The sequence below is a fragment of the Anguilla rostrata genome, chromosome 13 (genome assembly GCF_018555375.3).
Source record: "Anguilla rostrata isolate EN2019 chromosome 13, ASM1855537v3, whole genome shotgun sequence".
NCBI classification, from domain to species: Eukaryota; Metazoa; Chordata; class Actinopteri; order Anguilliformes; family Anguillidae; genus Anguilla; species Anguilla rostrata.
The window spans coordinates 30,948,059-30,966,502 of NC_057945.1; the positions used below are offsets into that span (position 1 = coordinate 30,948,059).

Genomic DNA, 18,444 nt, shown 5'->3' on the forward strand with positions numbered 1-18,444 from the left:
ACTGAAGACACATTCAGCAAAAGGGAGGAAACAAAAGGGGGCTACTATTGTCCTTGGTTTCAAAGCATCCTTTGGCTCTCCATTCTTCACATACCCACCTGCAGAGTATTAGCAAGTGGGTATATTATTAGCACAAAACTATTGGCCCAAAATAGGCTCATTGAATACAGTATTGGGTATTCTTTTGTTAGCCCAAATTAAAATGTAAAATACAATATTCTTCCAAGTTTATGAAGCAGGAAAAAACATGAAAAACATTGTGACTGAGTGGTTTGACGCAGCTTCACTAAAAAGTTCAAGGTAATTTACAAAAGTAGTTTAAAGGTTTCAGGTTTTCATCAGCCTGGCATTCACTGCGAGTGAGAAAGCTAGAGGGACTACATGCTGTGTACTTTGCTAGCGAGCTACAGTACGATACAATCGGGCACACTGGGCTACTGTCCAAGACTATTTACTGCAAATGTTTATTTTCTTAATCCTCAAAAATGAAATTAAGCAATAATTAATTTTTTTTAATTAAAAGAAGTTGAAATAAAATGTCTTCCTTCTTAAAAACTTATTTTAATCTTACGTAAGATGTTACAGCCAGTGTCACCTTAAATGACATTAAACTGGCCCTGATAATCTTGTCGTTAGTTCCTACAAGCAACGTATACATTAGGTTATGTAGAAAATAATTATTTATGCCACAATATTTCCGCAGAATAATAGTCAACAGAACAAGAAAACGTATTAATTAACTGCAGTGTATTACTCAAACACGGAACAATAGGAATAAAGCAACCTATCCAAAGCATCTAGGTTTGCAGTGGCCGAATCAATTACAAAATGACCATTAAAAAATACTGTCCTGATGTAGTGTTGAAAATAACACCACCCTCACGTGCAAGGGTCTTAATATTTACTCTTAGTTGCATTTTTACAGTTATTTTTATTACAGGCATATGGCCTAATTTCATTAGCCCTCATTTAATTTCCGACATTGAATCGCCCATTTGTTTGTTTACCTTTTATTGAATTATGTCGGGTTTAGTTTTCAATAGTTGCCAAAAACAATACACTGGGCATATACGGAAAAGTTGGGTGAGTAGTTACTGAGATTTTCAATATGCCAGCTGGAAACTCCGCGTTGTTTATTTGCCCCGTTCAAAATCAGCGATGAAAGGGGGGCATAATGAAGTTACGGTGGAAAAAAGGGATGCGTTTGCTCAGAGTGACTGTCCAATTACAATCCGCTGCAAATGTAAGTCTGACTTTTTACACCAATCACATGTGAAGTCAAACTCGTACACTCCCTTGTCAATTCCAGTAGCCATTTTATCCAGCGCTAGCAAATGCTAGCTACCCAAGACAAACGGTATACTCTACAATAGTTGTAGAGGCTTCAAAGTAAAAGGAGTTTCATGTTTATGTTATAGTTTTTCCTCACAACCAGTCTGCAAAGGTAAGTTTTGCACGCAATGCATTTTAAGTGGTTTCTGGCGTTACCTACTTGCTAGAGTTTATGTTAGCTATCTAGCGACGCCAAGCTGGCAGGCTTGCAATGCAAGATATAGCGCTGGCTAGCTACGTTTGCTAGATTTGATTAGCGTTAGCTACTGCTCTCCCCATAGATATGTCAAACAACGTTTTCGTACAGCACCTGCTCACAACGGCAATCGACTGTGAGAAACGTGGGTTGATTGAAGACTAACGTTATTTCTGCCGTTAACAAGGCAGCAACTAGTTATCTAGCTAGCGTTAGATTAGCTTGCTATGAAGGGGTGTCATTACCTAGCTAGTGTAGACTAGATGCATTTTTGTGATGGCTAATGCCTCTAGCTCATTACCAGTATTTGGCGATAATAAATGTGATGCACTGCCAATTCCGATTTATTTGTCTAGACATGTGTTATTTTCTATCGCTAGTTAAGACCTGAACCTTTCCTTTGCTACCCGTTTACATTTATTAGCACGCTGGCTAAGACAGCTCTGACATTCATATGTGGGTATCTACCTTGCAAGCCGGCGTTATCTAGATAGATAGTTTTGTTTGCTGCTTGCGTTTAGCAAACGTTGGCTCCATTAACGTAGTGTATTTACTTCCGGGGTAATTGGCGAGAGTGAGCTAGCCTACGCACAGCCAACAAATATTTGCAGTCTAACGTAATCTATATTTCTTTAACTTGGCGATACTTATGTAGACTAGTAATAAATAGTTGTAGCGGTAACCATTAATAATGTATACCATAATTTGGGTTGCAGTCTGCTGTAGCTTTCAAAACGAATCATGTTTTCCTTTCGGTGTCACTGAAATTAAATTGGCGAGGTTTAGTATTGCATTTATTCAGCCATCCACAGTGATTGGTGTACTGACCTGAAATAATTTTATTCATGCACCACATTCCCTTTTTAGGATCTGCAAATGCTTGAGTAGAGGTTGGTGTGCAGCCAAGGGGGAGAGTATGGAATATGAGAGGCGGTGAGTGAATTCATCTTAAACATGGGTCAGCTCCGAGTCCAGCATCTTGTAATGGTTACACGGTGGCTACATGTGCTGTTTCACCCTTTTTGTCTCAGAGAGCTTCTTCTTTTCATGATTGCAATGCCTACCAAAGCACTATTAATTACTTGCTTAATGCTTGTACACAAATCAAGAACCTGGGGCTCCTTGTTGAGATAAGGAATAGACCTTCTATTTGGCCTTATCTAGAATTGTGTACCAATCAGTGAGTATATGAACAGCAGTTGAGCTTTGATACAGAAATGGTATATAATACAGTCCAGGCTTGTCAATACGTTGATATGCAAAAGATAATCTGATTATTCTGGGTGTTAGGTAACCTTTCCTGTGCAAAATATTCACTGAAAGAGAATGTATTGTGGTGATGCTTCACAGTTCAGTAGAGCTATGTAGTTTAAGAATAAATAGCTAACCTTTCTTTCACTGATGTTCTCTAACTCAAGAGGTGGGCGGGGTGATCGCATGGGTCGCTACGGCAACGATCTCGACGAACACGATTACAGAGACATGGACTACCGAGGATACGGGCACGAAGAGGGAGAGCCAGGAGGCGGTTATGAGGACAGGGGAGTGGACGAGAGACCGTACCGACGGGACGACAGAATGGGGGGAGGGGGAGTGAGGGACTACAACTCCGGCCCCTTCCCTGACGGTCGCATGGGGTTCAGGCAGAGAGGGGTGCGAGGCGAAGACGGCAGGCCTGGAAAGGACTTTTCCCGTGGCCCCCATTCCCACCCGCACCCCCAGCCCCCGCACTCCAGGTTCAGACCGCAGGAGCGGGACTACGAGTTTGACAGGGAATACTTCGACAGGGAACCCGAAGGCCGCAGGAGAGACTTCCGGCCTTTCAGAGGCATGCAGGAGGGCAGCGTGGGTGGGGCCTACCCCGATTCTGAAGAGGATAACCCTGGGGAGATGGAGGAGGAAGGTGGCTGGCACAGGATGGAGGGTGGTGCCCACTCTGGTCAAGATGACTTCGCTGGTGGACGGAGAGGAGAAGAAGGAAAGTACTCAAGGGGGCCAGACAAGAGACAGGTGTGTGTTTGTGTGTGTGTGTGTGTGTCTTTTGATTTGCATTTGCTGTAGGCTCTTGTGTATATGCAAAGGCACTTGTTCCAAGCAGAGCCTGAGCCCTGTAGTCTATACCCTGTCAGTTTTAGCCTAACAGGCACTAGCCCTCCTGTAGTACAGTGCGTAGAAAATGTACACTGCCTCAGAAGTGAGTGTATGAGAGGATGCGCACTAGCGCCACTGCAATGCTCTCCTCTTGTGGATGGAAAACTGTAATGATGGAGTACAGTACAAAGGGCCAGTATAATTTCATTATGTAAAGACATTTAAAATTTTCTAGCAAGTGACTCCTGTCCTGCAGAAAGTGATGCCAGGTTATCTTATGGCCATGGTAGTTTTTCACAAATTGCGTGACCTTGCTCAACAGCCACAGGATTTCTCCAACCTCCCACAGACGCACGGGGGCTCAGAGAGGGGAGACCGGGTGCACGGCAGTGGCCAGGAGCCCCCCATGGAGGATCCCTCGCCAGGGTTCCCCATCGACCCGGAGATCCGGGACCAGGACTACCGGGCCGACATGGACCAGAGCCAGAGGCCCAGCAACATCATCATGCTCCGCATGCTGCCGCCCAACGCAACCGTCAATGAGGTCAGCACCGTTTCCGCGGTAGCCTTTACTGCTGCACCAATCGCCTGCTAGCACTGTGAGCCTCAGTGAACGTGGTGAAATGCTCTACAGATGTTGCAACTATGTGCAAATGCTAGGCTCCATGTTTTTTTCATTAAAAATGCTACCATAAAAAAAATGTTTTTTTACAGGTGCTTGGGGGGGGGGGGGGTGATGTGGCCCCAAAGTATTATTGTTTTCACATGTCTAAATGATACAGATATTTTGTTATCACAATAACATCAGACATATTGTGCCAGTTGTTCAGTTTTTCTGAATATATTGAGAAGTCTTGAATCAAGAGCTTGAATAATATTAATGGATTTCTTCAGGAAACACTAGGGCACATAATTTCAAGTTAAGGCTGTATGCACGCTAAGAACAGAACTTCATATCACTTTTCACTAGGAGACTGGCGTTTCCTGCATGGACCAGTCTTGAGCCATTTATGGAATGTAGTACACCAAGACATTAGCACTGCCATCCCCCTACAGGCCATGAGATGGCGCTGTGAGCAGTGTGTGCTGTAGGTGTGGCTCCGGAGTTTAACTCTTCCATTACGCTCCTCAGCACCCGTCTGTGGTGTCTCTTCAGATTCGCTCCCAGCTGCAGGAGCAGGGGATCCAGCCCAGAGAGGTACGGCTGATGAGGAACAAGTCTTCAGGTGAGCTCACAGTCCCAGGGAGACTCCTGTCCCACCGTAACCCGTCTTCCCATACACCACAGAAAGTCTTCCCTCTTCACTCTCTACTGAGCTGGCTGCGAGCTCATATCTGTCCTTCTCGAGAAGCTGTACAACCCCCCCCCCCCCTTCCCCGCGCTTTCCCCAAAAACACGTACGTAAAATAACACTCTTTACGTTTCACCCTCCTCCTTTCCCTTCTTCCTCACTCCACCCATCTGCTTCCACTCCTCTTTTTTTTTTCTTTTTTTTGCTCGTCATTCCTCAACATCTTACCTGCAGAGCTGGCCCAGAAAACCCCGCCTCCCCCTTTTTTGTTAAACAGCTGCTCCACTAATCCCACCCCAGCCTCCATTTTCTTTTCCCTCTCCTGCGACTCCTTCGCGCGTGAATGGCACGCACATCTCACTCGCTCTGTCTGTTCACACTCTCGGAGAATCTCTTCACAGACTGTCACACTGACAGAACCAGTGTAAGTATTTCATGATAAACCCCTCCTCAGCTGCTCTCTTCTTATATGTCTTTCTGACAGATTTGGAAGGTTTTGTTTTTGTTTTTTTTTTGCACATTTCAACAACTGTAAATTCCTCTTGATCTAGAGCTCCCTCTTGCCCAATATGAATGATGATTGCGGGGTATGAGGACGTAGTAATTGTGTGCTTGTTTGTGTCTGTCGTTGTGTGACCCGGACTGAATGTCTGTAAGATGCTCTGGATGCGTTTGTGCCTGACTTGCGTGGCTGTCTGTCTGTCTGCGTGCTCCACTGTGCATGCTGGTGTCTGTGAGAATTTGAGTGACAGACGTGTCTACCTGCACTGAGGAGAGAGTAGTGTGAGGGTGTCACTGTGTGAGTCTAAATTTGAGGTGAACTGTGTCCATGATAAGACTGGAAGGAAATGCTCAGTCTTTGGATGGGTGGTTAGGGCAGTCTCTCTCTTTCTCTACCGCTCTCTCTCTCTCTCCCTCTCTCTCTCTCTCTCTCTCTCCCTCTTTCTTCCGCTCTCACTTTTCTTGCTCTCTCAGTCTTTCTGCATTTCTCACTTCCTCCATCTCTTGTGAGCTCTCTGTCTTTCTTCCTCTCTCCCCTCGTTTTCTATCTGTCTCCATCTATCTCCACCTATCTCTTTCTCTCGCCCTCTCTCTGTCTCTCTCTGTCTCTCTCTCCATCTCTCTCACTCTCGCCTTCTCTCTCTCCATCTCTGTCTCTCTCCCTCCCTCTCTCTCTCTCTCTCTCTCTCTCTCTCTCTCTCTCTGATTTGAAAGCACTAACCCCTCACTGCGTTGTTGTTGTTCTGTCGTTGTGGGCCGGCGGCTGTGTCTCCAGGTCAGAGCCGAGGATTCGCCTTCGTCGAGTTTAGTCACTTGCAGGAGGCCACCCGCTGGATGGAGACCAACCAGGTCACTTCACACTGCACATACACATGCACATATTACACACACACACACACACACACGCGCGCGGTACCGCAACCACGCTCGCACGTACAGAAGCGCACTGTACACACACACACACACACGTTTGCCCAACAGTTGCCCACTCCAAGTACATAGGCCTACTACACACTGGAACCTTGACACAACGTGTCAGACGCGACCATACAGACCTCACACTGCACAGCTTCTGTCTGACCTGACCGTCTGACTGACCACCCCTTTAGCTCCGGTCTGTCAGTGAATGGTGTTGCCAGGAGATAATCTGAGTTGGTTCCCCAGTTTAAATCCCTTTTGGGGATGTTTTTGGCGGAAGGTTAATGCTCGAGTTTCGTATGTGTACTGGGATGTGTAGTGTTTTTCTGGAATGAACGCTAACATCCCATGGCCTCTGAACATTTCCCTTACTACCTCTGTGATTTTATGAGTTTTGTTGGCATGAGCTAAGCGCACCCGAAGGCACTGGACTAGTGGACGCATATGTACAGACACCCTTCCAGCCTCGCCTATTTCTCTCAGTACGCCACCTTCTAAGCTTAAATTTCAGAGATGCATTAGGTATATGCCCCCCACATCCCCTCTAGTCTCTGCCGCATGAGTGAAACATTCTCCACGTTGGGAATAAGGGTAGTTTTATGATATGCAGAGAAGCTCAGTTTGTGCAGACTTCGTCAGCTGTTTCACTAGGATCTAATGGACTCTGTCTATTCCATTATGGTTGGAGCTTATATTTTGTGTCTGCTTTGTGGTGCATGCTCCGTTATTCACTTGGGGCGAGGGCAGTGAAGTTACTGTGATAAAAGTCTGATTGGCTGCTTTAGGTGTGCCGTAGGTACAGCAAAGTACAGGGCGTTTGGCCTGAAGTGCTGTGGTCCGAAGATGAGAGGCTTGGGCAGCACAGCACCCGGTCTCATTCTCTCAGCAGTCCATGTACGCATCATTAGATTAGATCATTAGTGAAATATAAGTGGATGAGGGTGACTGTGCAGGTATTCCACTTCCTGTTTTACAAAGGTAGCTCCCAGTGATAATTTGATTTAAAGTGGATTGTTACTATGGCCTGGGGGGGCTTTTCCCAGGTGGACAGCAGCGTCGTCACACGTTTTGGTCGTGGCACCATATGCTTTGTGGAAGGAAGGGGAGCAGAGGGGCTGCTGGGAAATGCGGTTTTTGTGCGGTGGGACGGGGTTTGGGGCGGGGTGGTGGGGGGTAGATGGCTAGTCACCTCCAGGTTTCCCCTAGAAGGGGGGGGTGCGGTCGTGGGCTGTAGAGCGTGGTCCCCAGTGCGCTCTCTCACACGTCTCTCTGTGGCACACAGGCCAGTGTCGGTTTCCGTCCCAACCCTCAAAGCCAAAGGGTACACTCCTCTTCCTCTTGTCTTTTTTCCCCCCTCTTGATTTTTCAACTCCTCTCTGTTCTCGATCTGTTTTTTCTGCCTTTCTCTCATGAGTTGAGGTGTCTCTTGAGGCGCCTGCGCTTTGTGTGGTTCTCACTCTCTTTTCTGTCCTTCTCTCCTCCCCCTTTTCCTCTCTCTCTCTCTCTCTCTCTCGTTCTCTTTTTTGCTGATTCAGAGGGTGCTGACCGTCCTGGGGCAGAGGGTGTCCATGCACTACAGCGACCCCAAGCCCCGCGCGAACGAGGACTGGCTGTGCAACAAGGTGCGCATGGCACTCTGTGAACGCCGCTGATGCTAATCTGCCCTGGTCACAGGGTGTCGTATTGTGGTCCTTTTGTTTAACTCCCACAATGTCTCGGCAGTGTGGGGTGCAGAACTTCAAAAGGAGAGAGAAATGCTTCAAATGCGGAGTCCCAAAATCAGGTCAGACTCCTCCCTTTCCTCTGAAATGTGTCTTACTAACAGACATGGCTTGGTGTATTTGCCAGAGCTGTAATACAAAACTCACTGCACCTGGTTCAGTTCAGTTCTCTCGGGCTTGACTGCTGTGATCTGTAATTACCTTTGAAGAATTCAGAACTCTTTTTCAATTCAAATTCATTTTCACCAATTTAAAATCTTTTCTAATTGTAGTTTTTTGATCATTGTGAAATAATGCTCTGCCCAACAAAGTTTGTTAATTCTGACTGGCAGAAAGACAGAAGCCTGCACTAATAGAAAATATTTAAATCATAACTGTCCTGGCAGCCTTGCACCTTTTCAGCATTTAGAAAAATTAGTTTTGGACTATAAAAAGGCTGATTTGAAGAAGGCTGTCTTCAGAAAAAAAAGTGTAATATTGGCAAGACGCCAGCGCACCAGTCACCTTAAATGTGATTACAGGTGTGAGGGCAAGAATCTGTGATTGCATTGCATAATTTTGACTGGAACCTTTGTTAGAGCTTTGAGGCTGTTTGAGGATAAGTCATGTTTGGCAATGACTTCTTATAGAGTTCGGTACTGATTTTCCTATACATTTTCTCTGCAGAGGCTGAGCTGAAGTTGCCGCTGGTCCATAAAGAGGTCCCCATGCCCCACCTGGGCCATCTGAAGGAGTCGGTCCAGGGTTTACTGCCACTGCCCACCATCCATGCCCCCACTGCCCCCGTCCTGCCCGTAGTGCCAGCACAGACTGGGGAAGTGGCCAATGACAGTGAGCACCACAGGACCTGCTCTCTCTCCCCCTCTCTCTGTGGGGTCACCTCCATCCTTTCTCTTAACTCTGCTGGTGTACTGATGTAGACTGCAGCCTAGGTGTGACCCAGGCCGGGTACTGACGCTGTCCTCCCCCTGCCTCCCCCCAGCTCTGATCCTGAGAAACCTGGGCCCTCACACGGCTCTGGAGTCCATCCTGGCCGCCCTCGCCCCCTTCGCCACGCTCTCCCCCTCCAACGTGCGCCTCATCAAGGACAAGCAGACACAGCTCAACAGGGGCTTCGCCTTCCTGCAGCTCAGCACCATCGTGGTGAGAAACTGCAGAGCACTGCTTCACGCTAGGCTCTACCCCCTGTGGGCTCTCTCTCTCTCTCTCTCTCTCTCTCCTCCCTTTTTCTCTCTGTCTCTCCCTCTGTCTCTCTCTCTCCCTCCCTCTGTCTCTCTCACTCCCTCTCTCGGTTGCTCTCTCACTTCCACTGTCAAACTCAAACTGCATAGTATGTACATCTGAATATTAGCTGCAGTGACTCCAGGAGGGCAGAATGGCAGTGCCTGGTCTTTGGCCCGTGTCAAAGCTGCCAGCTGTGTATTTCCCAGGCCTGCGGGGAGGTCTTCAGGACCTTGTGGCCCTGGTCTCAAGCAAACACAGATGTTCACTGCCTTCAGCGAACCTGGTTACAGAAGTCTAGTTTCCTGTGGCTTCGTGGAGAAGCCTGTATGAAGGCAGCCTCTGTAGCGTCAGTTTGTTTTCTCTGCAGAACATGTCTCTGCTTTCTACCCGTTAAGAGTGGTTAAGAAACTAGAGATCCTGTAAATTTTTTATTGTGTCTACATTCTTAGGTTTATCTGTATTATGTAGAGTTACTCCTGTGAATGTTTTATTGTGTTTCTTAGGTTGAGGTGTATTATGTAAAGATACTCTCATAAATGTTCTATTGTGTGTAGATTCGTCGGTTGATGTGTATCGTGTAAAGTTACTGCTATGAATGTTTTATTGTGTGTAAACTCTTTGGTCGATGTTGTTTGTATAAAGTCACTCGTGTAAATGCATCAGCAGTGACGTGTGGTTGGGAGCTTCAGAGATTTCTCCTCTCCTCTCTCCAGGAAGCCTCTCAGCTGCTGCAGATTCTCCAGGCCCTGCAGCCCCCTCTCACCATCGATGGGAAGATCATCGTGGTGGAGTTCGCCAAGGGCTCCAAACGGTAGGGCACACTCTCTGCACACCTCTGTGATGCGTTATCCCCCCCCACACATCTGCCTCCAGCATTTCCTTGTTTTCATTTTGATGCACACAGGTGCGAGTTTTAGACTTGAATGGCCACCTATTCAAGAGACAGGTTGTCCTTAGACACATTTTAAGGAGTCTTCTCTGTACCTCCATAATTATGTAGTATTTTTGAATTGAAAATGCCTTTGTAACGCGCTCCTCTGTCTCCTGCTCCTCTCTCAGTGACGTGTTTTCAGCGACGGACGGTAGCCGGGTGAGCGCCGCCACCGTGGCCAGCACCGCCATCGCAGCTGCGCAGTGGGCCGTCACACAGGTGAGCGCTCGCCTGTACCGCGTACGCTTTTACTGCAGAGAGCTCTGCGTGTGCGCTTGTGTGCGTGTGTGTGTGTGTGTGTGTGTGTGTGTGCGCGCGCAGAAATCAGTCCTGTATACGAGTGATTGATTACTTGTTAGAGCTCTCATATTGGCAAAAGTCCTTTACAAATGCACCTTGTTGCTCCAGCCTCACCCCTCTTTTTTTACTGCTGTCCTTCAGACGGCACAGAGCGCTGCTGCCGGGTCCCAGGCAGGCGAGTACGGACTGTACCAGCAGGGGGCGCCGGCTGCCCTGTACGGCCAGGACGGGCAGGAGTACCTGGGAGCAGAGGGACAGAGCTACGAAGGCCAGGGGGCGGCAGCAGGGGCTGTCCCAGCAGCCCATGGGGCTGGACTGATGGGGGCCTACGGAGGTCCAGCTGCCGGTGAGAACATGAAGGATTAATGCCTTTTCTGCAGATGCCAAAGTCTGCTGGTCGTCATGTGCTTTTTTAGTTAGCCCTGTGGGAAATATGGTAGCCAGTAACAGGAAATGTGTGATGGGAACAGTTGGGAACTTTTTAATGTTCATTAAATTTTTTATTAAAGATGGCCCTGAAAGCACTCAAGCAACTCAAATGACATCAGCCAGCCATAAATTATGTAAGGCTGCCTGCTTTTGACTATATCTGTAACTAGCAGACTGGCTGCACTCCAAACATCGCCAGTGATGGCCTCCGTGTGCACTCTGTCTGCAGAAGGGTTTAATCATATCTGTAATGCTCACAGAATGAAACTATGCTGTTTAGCTGTACTCCCTAGTACCTCTGAACAATCTGAATATGTAGACAGAAATGTACTCATCCAGGACTCAGCCACCTCTGGCAATGAGTTCATTGTACTTTGTCCTTGTCTCCTTGTGATATTTCCAGTGCCTGTAGCTTTTTATCTGAGATGAGTGCGAATGTAGCGGTCCTGGTTGTCACTTGTTATGTTTGTTATCTGGAGAGTGCGCTGCCTGCCTGTTTGAGACGTGCTTTATGAATGTGTGTCGCAGCTGCAGCTGCGGTGTCTGCGGAGCCCGAGGTTCCCGGAGTGGATGCTGCGCAGCTCACGCAGACGCAGGCGCCAGCCCAGATGGTCACCACGGCAACCGCCACACAGCCTGCACAGGTGAGCTCTCCATGCTGCCCTTCTCTTTTTTTTTTCCCCCAAACGTCGTCTGGAGGAAGAATAGGCCCGGTTTCCATGACACTCTCCAGAGCCTTAGGCCCAAGGTTCCCACGGATCCTCAAAAAACCTTGAGAGTGCATGGCTCTGACTCCGGGCTGTGGAAGCTCGTGTTGTGTGCGTTCCCCTTTAAGATCTGGCCATTTTTCTCCGTGTAATCCCTCCCTCTCTCAGGCGGTTGTATACGCACAGGCTCCTGCAGCCCAGAAGACTGAGATCATTGGCAAACCCCAGCCTGCTACCCCCAGCCAGCCGGCCACGCCCGGCACAGCCCTGGAATACCAGCAGTACCGTGAGTTCAAGCCCGCTGTGTGTGTGCGTGTGTGCGTGTGTGCCTGTGTGTGTGCGTGTGTGCATGTGTGTGTGCATGCGTGTGTGCGTGCATGCATGTGTGTGTGCGTGTGTGTGTATGCACGCTTTGTGTGCACGCTCATGCGTGTCTGTAGGAAAACTACTATCATTAGAGGTGTGTTCTGCTCAGTTACATCTCCATGCCCGTCTCCCTGCAGCTGTACCGGATGTGTCCACATACCAGTACGATGAGAGTTCTGGGTATTATTACGACCCGCTCACAGGCCTCTACTATGACGCCAACTCCCAGGTACAGTGCATGCCCGTCTGTGTGGAGCTGTTGCTGTAGGTGGCCCATTCACAGGGTACGCACCTCGGATGTAATTGGTAGTTAAAATATGGCATGAAAGTGCCTACGTCACTGTGGTCATTGGAGAAAACATTCTCCAACTGTTAAAGTGGTCCTAATGTTTTACTGCAGCATTCTCATGGTGCGTTGTGCATTAGCATGCCTGTATGTCATTTTCATTGCTCTCTCTCTCTGTCTGCAGTACTACTTTAACTCCCACACTCAGCAGTACATGTACTGGGATGGTGAGAAGCACACCTATGTCCCAGCACCCCCCCAAACCTCTGGCGAGTCTTCCGGTGGCTCTGCGAACGCCCCGCCCTCCAACCCTTCCGCCTCCGCTAAGGACAAAAAGGACAAGCCCAAAACCAAAACCGCTCAGCAGGTACACCAGTGCCCAGTGGCCTGTGCATACTGCACGACGCTTCAGAATTGAGCTCTTCATGAACCATTTAATGCCAAAATAATTGGGATGTCAACACGCGGCCAGAGAATTTTTCAAATCAACAGCTGACTAAATCTTTGAAGTGAATTCAGCGGTGACCCCCGTAAAACTGGTACCAATTCCTTTGAGTGAGCGAGAGATTGCAATAAATGCAGTATGCACACTTAATATAACTACTGTACGGTGTGCCACAGAACAGACTTAATTGCATCCCGGTTTTCTAGCGGTTGAACTCCCGTTTGATGCGGTGTTGCAGATAGCGAAGGACATGGAGAGGTGGGCGAAGAGCCTGAACAGGCAGAAGGAGAACGTGCGCTCGCTCTCCACCGCGCTCTCTTCCTCCGCGGCGTCGCCGCCAGGCCACGCCCGTCCCGCTGGCCATGGCCGGCTCGATGACCGGAGGGAGTCGGCCAGCGCCGATGCTGGCTACGCCATCCTGGAGAAGAAGGTCACTGTGTGGCACTCTTTGTGCTGATGTACCATTAGAACCGCTAAGACTGAAGAAGGCCATTTGTGCCAGTGTTTGAATATGCATTTAAATATAATTATCACTGTTATTTTTTTTATAATGACTTCATTTATTTAGCAACTTTCACAAAAAGAGCAATACTTACATATATACATAGTGCCCTCCTAAAGAATGGTAAAGAGAGTTGTTATTTTTCGCTATATACATAAGGCATTTGGATTTGAGATCAAAAGATGAATGTGAGACAAAGGTATAGACATGGATACATATAAGTTTTTAAAAAGTTAAATATTGGTCATAAAATAGGATTAGGGAAATAATGTAAAAAACACACAATAATATTATTTTCCCCTGCTGCAGGGTGCATTGTCAGAGCGGCCACAGACTCTGATGGACCAGCTGAAACGTGTTGACGAGAGAGGGGTGAGTAGTGTGTGTGTGGTGCGCATATGTGAAACTGCATTTCAAACTGAATCAAAGGACAGAGCAGTAATGACCGTGCTGTCCTGTGTAAAATGGGTCATGTTTTCAGGGAGTTCTTTTCTTCCCCGCTCCTTGCAGAGGAGCAGCCCACCTCAGGGCCTGGTAGCGGCGTACAGCGGAGAAAGCGACAGCGAGGAGGAGGGCGGCGCGGAGAAGGGGAGCGATAAGGAGGAGAAGCTCACAGACTGGTCCAAGCTGGCCTGCCTGCTGTGCAGGAGGCAGTTCCCCAGCAAGGAGGCCCTGCTGCGGCACCAGCAGCTGTCCGAGCTGCACAAGGTGGGTGTGGGGCCGATAAGGGGCCTGCTGGGTGGCACTACAGCTCCACCACCGGGCCACAGTACAGCTCCACCACCGGCCCACAGTACAGCTCCACCACCAGCCCACAGTCCAGACTCAAACCTGACTGTGCCTGTGCAGCCTATGGGCCGGAGTTTGAGAGGGTGATGCACAGTTGCCTGTGGTGTCACTCGGGGAAGGGCGAGTTTCTGTCAGCAGTCCTTCCCTTGTGTTGTGTAAATACATCTGTTGGCTGCCTGCAGAGGGCAGATGTGGGTGCTGGCAGCACACTGTGGAGGACAGGCCTACACTCTACCTCATTGGTTCCCAACCCTGTTCCTGGAGATCTGCCATCCTGTAGGTTTTCACTCCAAACCTAACAAAGCACACCTCATTCAACAGCTGCAGAGCTCACTGAGCTGGTAACTAATAGAATCAGGTGTGCCAAAATAGGGTTGAAGTGAAAACCCACAGGATTGTAGATCTCCAGGAACATGGTTTGGAACCACTGTTTGACCTGATTTAACTGAGACTCAAAACATGGTCATTGATATTCCAGAATAGGAGCAAATCGTGATCAGGTATAAAATATGCAGCACATCAGGTCTAAGAGGAGTCCAGCCTGCTTTGTCCTAAACTCTTTATTTTCCATAACAGCAAAACCTGGAGCAGAGGAAGTCCCGGCAGCCGGAGCAGGAAGGAGGGGAGGGAGAGGTGAGCATTCGGCTTCAGAACAGTGCTGGATTTTTCATGCAGTAATCCTCCCAATAAAACATTGTGGAAATGTGTGGCTCTAGTCTTGAGTGAATAATGAGTTGTTTTCTCAGCTGAGATACAGAGACCGGGCAGCAGAGAGGAGGGAGAAAGTCGGTGTCCCAGGGGAGCCGGATGGCAAAAAGAGGAAGTACAGTGCAATGTAAGAGCAGAACGCTGCACAGCCCTGTTGCATTATGGCATATCATTACATGTTACACTGCAGCGCGTTATTTGAGTGTAGGACTTGTTGCTATCAGATAATGCTGCCATTTGCTTTAGCATGTTAAACTGCACGTGCATGTAAGTACAATGACGCGCACAGCAGTGTTTTTGGCATAAAAGCATGCAGTGCCATAACATGCAATTACAAGACGCTAGTGTGTGTGACAGTATTGCCATACGGATGCGTTTCCCTCTGGTGTGTCATCAGGTGAGGTCAGTGTGTCGGGTGAAAAAAAATCTTATTTGTAAAAAGAAACAAAAAGAAGAAAGTACAAATTCACATGAATGAACAAATCCCATTCACAAAAGCCAAAATGAATGTCATTAAAATTCATATCACTTAATCAAAAGCCTTGAAAGAACATTTAGGCCTCCTGTTGACATGTCAGAATAAACGTTGCTGTCTTTTGTGAGTGCTGTGCCATGAGATTGTGTACATATGTGAAGTGTGTCATTGAAGGAGTAAGGTTGTAAAAAAGCTACCATACACCATAACACAGCATGCAACACTACGGTGGAAGCACAGAATGAGACAGAGTGCGTTTTAGGCTGCAAAGTGATACCTCTCTCTCTTTTCTCTCTCTCTCTCTTTTTCTCTCTCTCTCTCAGTGATGGGGTGTCTGGAAACAGCCTTGGTGCTCGGATGCTACAGGGAGGAGTGAAGAGGGGTCTTCTTGTTCGGAATATCCCAGTCGAGTGAAGAAAGTTCAGCACCCATAGCATTGCTGTCAAGTCAAGCACCAGAACTTTTTTTTCGATTTTTACGAAATCCCACATTGCACAGAATCAACACACCATGAGTGAGAGTCAAAACCTGTGCATTTAATGAGGAAATTTTCTAGGATTTGAACTTGTTCCTCTCAGGTCCAGCTCCAGTGACCTTGATGCATTTATGTTCTAGCAGACTTTTCCACTGAAGTGGTGGCTGGTGTTGACATGGCCTTGCAATGTCACGCGCACAAAAGCAAGTCTTGTCTGTATCAAAATGACCTTGATGGATGGGCAATTGGCACAGGTTGGCACTACAGTACGTGCAGATAAGGAATCGATCACATTGGAGACTCTTAACTAGTTATCTGGCTATGCCCCTTTGGCACTGACAGGGATCTACAGAAGTATACAAACTGGCTTTCAGAGTGGAGGACTGATATGACCCTAGATTTGGCTCTAGGTTTTTTTGTGAACGCATAGTGTAAAAGGTAAACTTCCGTGAACTTGTAATGGGTCACGGCTATGAAATTGTAGAATACAAAGTTTGTGACTGACTGGGAAACATTGGTAGCAAAAAGCATTGCTAAAAAGAAAAATCGAGAGAAGGTTCTGAAGAACGGACTGGAATGGCAGTCAGGGTTTGGGACCTGTTTTCTAAGCAGGACAGCTGGTTACCTTCAAGAGGGACAATTTTTCTTTTTGAAAAATAAAATGACCTAATCAACAAAAAGAAAATTTAATAGAAGTTAACACTAACTACTGATACAGTCTCCATGACTGTGCTTGTGGTGATCATAGCTGTGCTGCCTAGCTGCAGGCAAAATGCATTGGGTGAAATCCTGCGTTAGTGTCGTCAGTCTTGGCCCATAGACCCGTACCTGCTTAAATTTCTCAAGTGATCACAAAATGTAATCACGCTTGGAAATTCACTGCCACTACACATATCATATCCCGCGTACCCAAGATGGTGCTGTGTGGTGTTTTGGGTTTTCCTTGTGTAATTATTTGGTACTGTGGCCTGGTGCTTCTCTACAGCCTATTCTTCTGGCTAAGCTCTCATACTTAATTACATTATCAAAGTGAGAACACTTTAGTCGTCTGTTATTTTCCGGGTTACTGGAAATATTACAATGGTGCATACAAGGCCATTTTAAAATTAATTTCAGCCAGAATGGAAAATAAAATGTTCTTCTTTGTATAGAAATTGCAGTGCCAGCCTCAAGAATTAGTTATAATCTAGAGCTCCCACCATGGTTACAGGGAGTACAAGTTACACGTTTAGTATGGGACACCCAAGTTTCTACAATGATACTCGGTGTAATCATAATGGCTACCAACTCACCCGAGTATTTCTGACATTTTCATTTTGAGGTACACTAGGCTGGAACATAGTCCACGAACAAACTATAGGAAAAAAGATGCAACAAGCTGTCTGTCTCATAGCTTTTTAGGACACCTTATACAGAGTATAGGAAGTGCTTCACTCAGAAGATTTGAACTATGCATTTAGCAACTAATGGTAGTTCTTTCCCCCAGAATGTGTAGAGTAGCCATTTTATATCTTATGTTTTACACTAGCTCTGTATGCAGTGGGACGTGCTGACTCAATCAACAGTAAATTTATTTTATGCTGTATTTTTTGTATTTTCTAACAAACAAGTTTTGTTCATTAGCATTTTCAAATGTGACTTTGCACAACATGTCTTGCGGTCAAAGAAAAATAATCTATGTACAGTACTGTTTTACTTGTATGTATAAACTGTTGTCATTGTAACGGATATTTCAGTCATATAGGTGTTGCTTTGAGTACCAGAACTGGTAACTTTTATCATTTCTTTGTTGCCTGGAGTAAATGTATCTCCCCTTGCCTGACTCTAGGGGAGAGGGGAAGGCCTGATTTCATGTAAAATTATGAAATGGCACTCAGTCTGTACCTTGGAATTTAAAGCCCTGCTTTAAGTGACTTATTTTTTTAGTGTGTCTTCAAAATGGCAAGCATTTTCATGTGATTACATTTATAACTCCATTGTAAAATATGTGATTTAAAGTGTTTAAAGTTTCATACCTATGAAAGGTGAAATTAAAGCTTCCCAAAAGTTCCCCAAGCGTGCTGTTTGTTAAACTGCTGGGAGTTGTTCATTTGATAAGGCAGCTGGTGTGTTGGTGCAGTTCTTAGAAGATTTTCGTTCTCACCCTCCTGTAATTTCATTATCTCTCAAGAACGGTTCAGACTAATATTTAACAATGCCACTCAAAGTTCGGGCCAAGTATATCCCCGGTATATATTTTGCTTATCTAGAGTAGCCTGTTCGTGCTATTTTGCATAGTGAAATTTCAAGGCGTTAGAAATTGACCCTAATGACCAGCGAACCCAAATACGCGAAGCGCTCACGAGTCTTTTGTTATGATTGGCTCTTCCCTGCGTCAGCTAGCTCCACATCGTTTCCATAGTTACATAGGTAAACTTGTTGGAGGAAAAAGAATCCTGCGGCGGGGTAAGGAAACATTTTCTATGTACCTATGCAACATTCCATAATGCATAATGTTTGTTTTGTGAATGAAATGTTGAATATGCAATGTTTATGTAGATATCTTGCTATAAACTATAGGATTTGTTGCTGACGCGAACAAGAAAAGCAAAATATAATTCGTTAGCTCGCGAGATGGCGAAGTAAAGAAAAAGCACAAGCCTAGCGTAACTACGGTGACCTAGTCCAATGGGTAGTTATAGTTATGTGGTTTTATCTTGCAAGCTCGGTGTGTGCTATCGTAACTAAATGACTATATTTTATTTAGATCACAACAT

At 46.7% G+C, this 18,444-nt stretch overlaps 1 protein-coding gene across 3 annotated transcripts; it reads left to right on the forward strand.

The window, feature by feature from the left end:
- The first annotated feature begins 1,286 nt into the window (after positions 1-1,286).
- rbm10 (RNA binding motif protein 10) lies at positions 1,287-17,737 on the forward strand. 3 transcript variants are annotated; one of them, XM_064303861.1, is made up of 23 exons: positions 1,287-1,444; positions 2,396-2,461; positions 2,947-3,538; positions 3,942-4,163; positions 4,752-4,845; positions 6,188-6,261; positions 7,866-7,952; positions 8,053-8,113; positions 8,718-8,882; positions 9,034-9,194; positions 9,989-10,086; positions 10,335-10,425; positions 10,648-10,852; positions 11,464-11,579; positions 11,811-11,928; positions 12,146-12,237; positions 12,479-12,661; positions 12,978-13,169; positions 13,551-13,613; positions 13,752-13,949; positions 14,607-14,663; positions 14,777-14,865; positions 15,537-17,737. In XM_064303861.1, exons 2-23 carry the CDS (start codon positions 2,445-2,447, stop codon positions 15,625-15,627), a joined length of 3,066 nt encoding a protein of 1,021 aa, XP_064159931.1. In that variant the 5' UTR covers positions 1,287-1,444; positions 2,396-2,444; the 3' UTR covers positions 15,628-17,737. The 3 variants fall into 3 exon arrangements, with proteins under 3 accessions (XP_064159931.1, XP_064159932.1, XP_064159934.1); XM_064303862.1 differs by having other exon boundaries at positions 4,776-4,845; XM_064303864.1 differs by having other exon boundaries at positions 3,969-4,163.
- The last annotated feature ends 707 nt before the right edge of the window (positions 17,738-18,444 follow it).

Bases quoted from the DNA above. Each gene is read 5' to 3' on its own strand.
- rbm10 (XM_064303861.1), top strand. The intron at 8,883-9,033 runs GTGAGCACCACA...GCCTCCCCCCAG, and splicing joins TGGGGAAGTGGCCAATGACA to CTCTGATCCTGAGAAACCTG. The intron at 14,866-15,536 runs GTAAGAGCAGAA...TCTCTCTCTCAG, and splicing joins AAGAGGAAGTACAGTGCAAT to TGATGGGGTGTCTGGAAACA.